At 38.8% G+C, this 2915-nt stretch overlaps 1 protein-coding gene across 1 annotated transcript; it reads right to left on the bottom strand.

Moving 5' to 3' along the window:
• Positions 1 to 344: 344 nt before the first annotated feature.
• Positions 345 to 1293, bottom strand: LOC138851465 (uncharacterized). Its single transcript, XM_070080621.1, has 3 exons — positions 1263 to 1293; positions 868 to 1013; positions 345 to 773 (listed from the first exon to the last, which is right to left on the bottom strand). Exons 1-3 carry the CDS (start codon positions 1291 to 1293, stop codon positions 345 to 347), a joined length of 606 nt encoding a protein of 201 aa, XP_069936722.1.
• Between the last annotated feature and the right edge of the window lie 1622 nt (positions 1294 to 2915).

Below are 2915 nucleotides of genomic sequence, written 5' to 3' on the forward strand. Positions count from 1 at the left end.
AGAAAGGTCATCTAGGGAAGACCTTTGTGCTGATAGAGCTCTTATAGGTACTTTGACATTTTCCTCTTACCCGCTCTCAGATGGGGAGAGGCTTAAGTGGTGTGATATTGTATATATATATATATATATATATATATATATATATATATATATATATATATATATATATATATATGTGTGTGTGTGTGTGTTTAGACTAGAGAAGATAGTAATATAGTTATATGTAAAGAAAAAAGAAAAATCAGAGTTTGGCAATATTTTTATTAATTCACATACAAAAGGGCAAAAGCTGTGCAAAGTTTTTTAGCACGGGCAAAGGGGCGAAACTGTGCAATTTTTAGTGGTTAGACTGAATGACTGCACTCCTCCTGTTCACTTTCTGTAAGATTGATAACCTCCCGCTCGAAAATGATTTCCTTTTCAGGTACGTCATCTCCCGCCTTTACTCCATCTCCCGCCTTTACTCCATCTCCCGCCTTTACTCCATCTCCCGCCTTTACTCCATCTCCAGCCTTTACTCCCTCATCGGCCGTTTTCCCTTCCTTCTCTGACTGGTTGTCAGGGTCCGCTTCAAGGTCGCCAGTTTGTTCAGCACCTGCTGCGGCAGTGACCTCAACAGAGTCATCAGACTGAGCAGTAGCGAGCGTAGAGAGGTCCACAACGAGGTCATCAGACTGACATGAGGGAAGGCTCTGCGTTTCATCGTTGTCGAGATCTGGTTCTTTCTTCATAGGCTCCTCTATATCAGATGAACTGTTCCCATCTTCCACAGGCTGTAAGTCATAAAGAGAACATATTTATCACTTTCAAATAAAGGAGTGGGACTCGTCTCTAATCTACCAAAGGAGGGAAACATAGAAGACATACCCTTTCCTGAGGAAGTCTATGTTTGCGTTTCCTGCTATCATCACAATGACACCGGTTTAGGAGTTTGATGCCGGCGTGTTCCTTCCCTTCCAATCTACCAGCCGATAAAATCAAAACTTTACAAATTCTGACTGACCCAGTGAAAACTGTTGAAGAAAAAAGAGACTCAACTTTAAAATTATTATAAATCTCTTGCGCTCATTTGTTTCGTTAATATTCAAATAGAAGTATCCAATCTACCAGCCAATAAAATCAAAACTTTACAAATTCTGACTGGTCCAATGAAAACTGTTGAAAAAAGAGACTCAACTTTAAAAATTATTATAAGTCTCTTGCGCTCGTTTGTTTCGTTAATATTCAAAGAGAAGTTTTAGCAAAATAAATGTCTCGCTTACCAGAATCGAGAATGTCTGCTTCCTTCACCATGATGAGAGTAAAGGCTATGGAGAGGTCAGCCTCTATCTTTTGTGGGGAAGACAGCTTCAGCGGGCTCTTATATACAGCTCAGAGAGGACCTTACCAGCCAGGAGGGGTATTTGGGGGATACTCTCATCAGAGGTGACCTTCCTCACAGAGGGAAGCACAAATGTAACCTTGACTACTTAGGCAAAATGTAATTTCACAGGGAGGCAACATTTTAAAATTCTCTCTAGCATATGCTATCACTAATCTGTCATTGATAAAAAGCGATTTTTTCCGAGAATTTTTTTTTTTAAAAATACGAAGCTCTTTCTAATCCCACAAGGCTTGTTTTATGAATAAACATCATAACATATAGACCGCAAGTGAGTGAAAAATCACTTTGTGTTCTGCCGGATAAACGATATAAATATTTAATTTTATTTAGTTAAAGAAAATTTTTTAAATTTATGCCATAATTCTCTGGTTTTTTCCCGTAACTGTCAAAGAAGAAGGATAGACTATTTTTCTTGTCCAAGAGAAGAGAAAAAAATGACCCATTACTTTTGAACTGTACGAAGGAAGAATATTGCTTACAAGCGCTATGGGCCTGTCCGAGGGATAGCCATCTAATCTTATTTGCTTTAGAGCGTCTATAGTGAAACAGCCAATATATGTGACTTTATTTCCTAGGGCTGGAATTAAACTATTATTTATTTCCGCGCAATTCATTTTTTTTATTTATGCTCGCACATCACTATGAACAGATCTATTCTGGTCGATGGATAAAACACCAGTGGTCTGAGCAAATAATAAAACTACCTTATTATGAGGGGCGGGCTTAGAGAACTGTAATTCAATTCTCAAGTTACCAGATTTTTTCAATCGGGAGAGCGTCTTCCACTTGGCTGTCTGTTAAATTGAAAATATTGATGGTTCGCCCGGAGGCGAATGATTCATAGAGAATTAAATTTTCTTCCTCAATGCCCAGAGAGTTAATGGCTTCATAATATAATTTACTATAATGATGGGGGAAATCACTGCTTATGCGATAAACTGTATTATTATTAATACATATGGATAAACTGGCTAGATCCCCATGCTCAAAATATAGACCATTCTCCTTATGTTTTCCTGCATAGGCTGTCATGGGCAAAATTACCATGAAAATTTTGGCGGGAATTACATGACCCCATGGCTGATCTATTAGGAGGCTCGTTTGATTGTGACCTAGCACATAATTTTTACTTAGAGTGCGATTAAAAGTATATATTATCGGCTTTGCGTCTAAGGCTAGAGACTTGTTCAAGGCCATATAAGCTGATGTATATGGGTATACCCTATTAAGCCATAGCTTAGCGTAATTAATATGGAGCTGGTATGTGCTGGCATCATCGTCTGTTTTCAGAGTCCACGCTTGGGGGGATAATTCCAGCCTAATTTTTAAATCGATATTGTCAAGCAGATATTGGTCCAGAGTGGATATGTCCAGAGCCAAGGGAAAACACAGAGTTATATCCTGTTCTTTATCATTCTTTGTCAGTATCTGTGGTTCTTTTGCCGATGTGCGGGCGAAATAGGCTGTATCGAACAATTTAGTTATACCTTCTCCTCCTTTAAAGTCGGGCAAGAGATACCCCAGTCGGGCG

This window comes from Cherax quadricarinatus, unplaced genomic scaffold, assembly GCF_038502225.1.
Source record: "Cherax quadricarinatus isolate ZL_2023a unplaced genomic scaffold, ASM3850222v1 Contig686, whole genome shotgun sequence".
NCBI classification, from domain to species: domain Eukaryota; kingdom Metazoa; phylum Arthropoda; class Malacostraca; order Decapoda; family Parastacidae; genus Cherax; species Cherax quadricarinatus.

Bases quoted from the DNA above. Each gene is read 5' to 3' on its own strand.
- LOC138851465 (XM_070080621.1), bottom strand. From the start codon at position 1,293: ATGGTGAAGGAAGCAGACATTCTCGATTCTG. The intron at 1,014-1,262 runs GTAAGCGAGACA...TTTCTTCAACAG, and splicing joins AGCAGACATTCTCGATTCTG to TTTTCACTGGGTCAGTCAGA. The intron at 774-867 runs GTATGTCTTCTA...TATGACTTACAG, and splicing joins ATAGACTTCCTCAGGAAAGG to CCTGTGGAAGATGGGAACAG.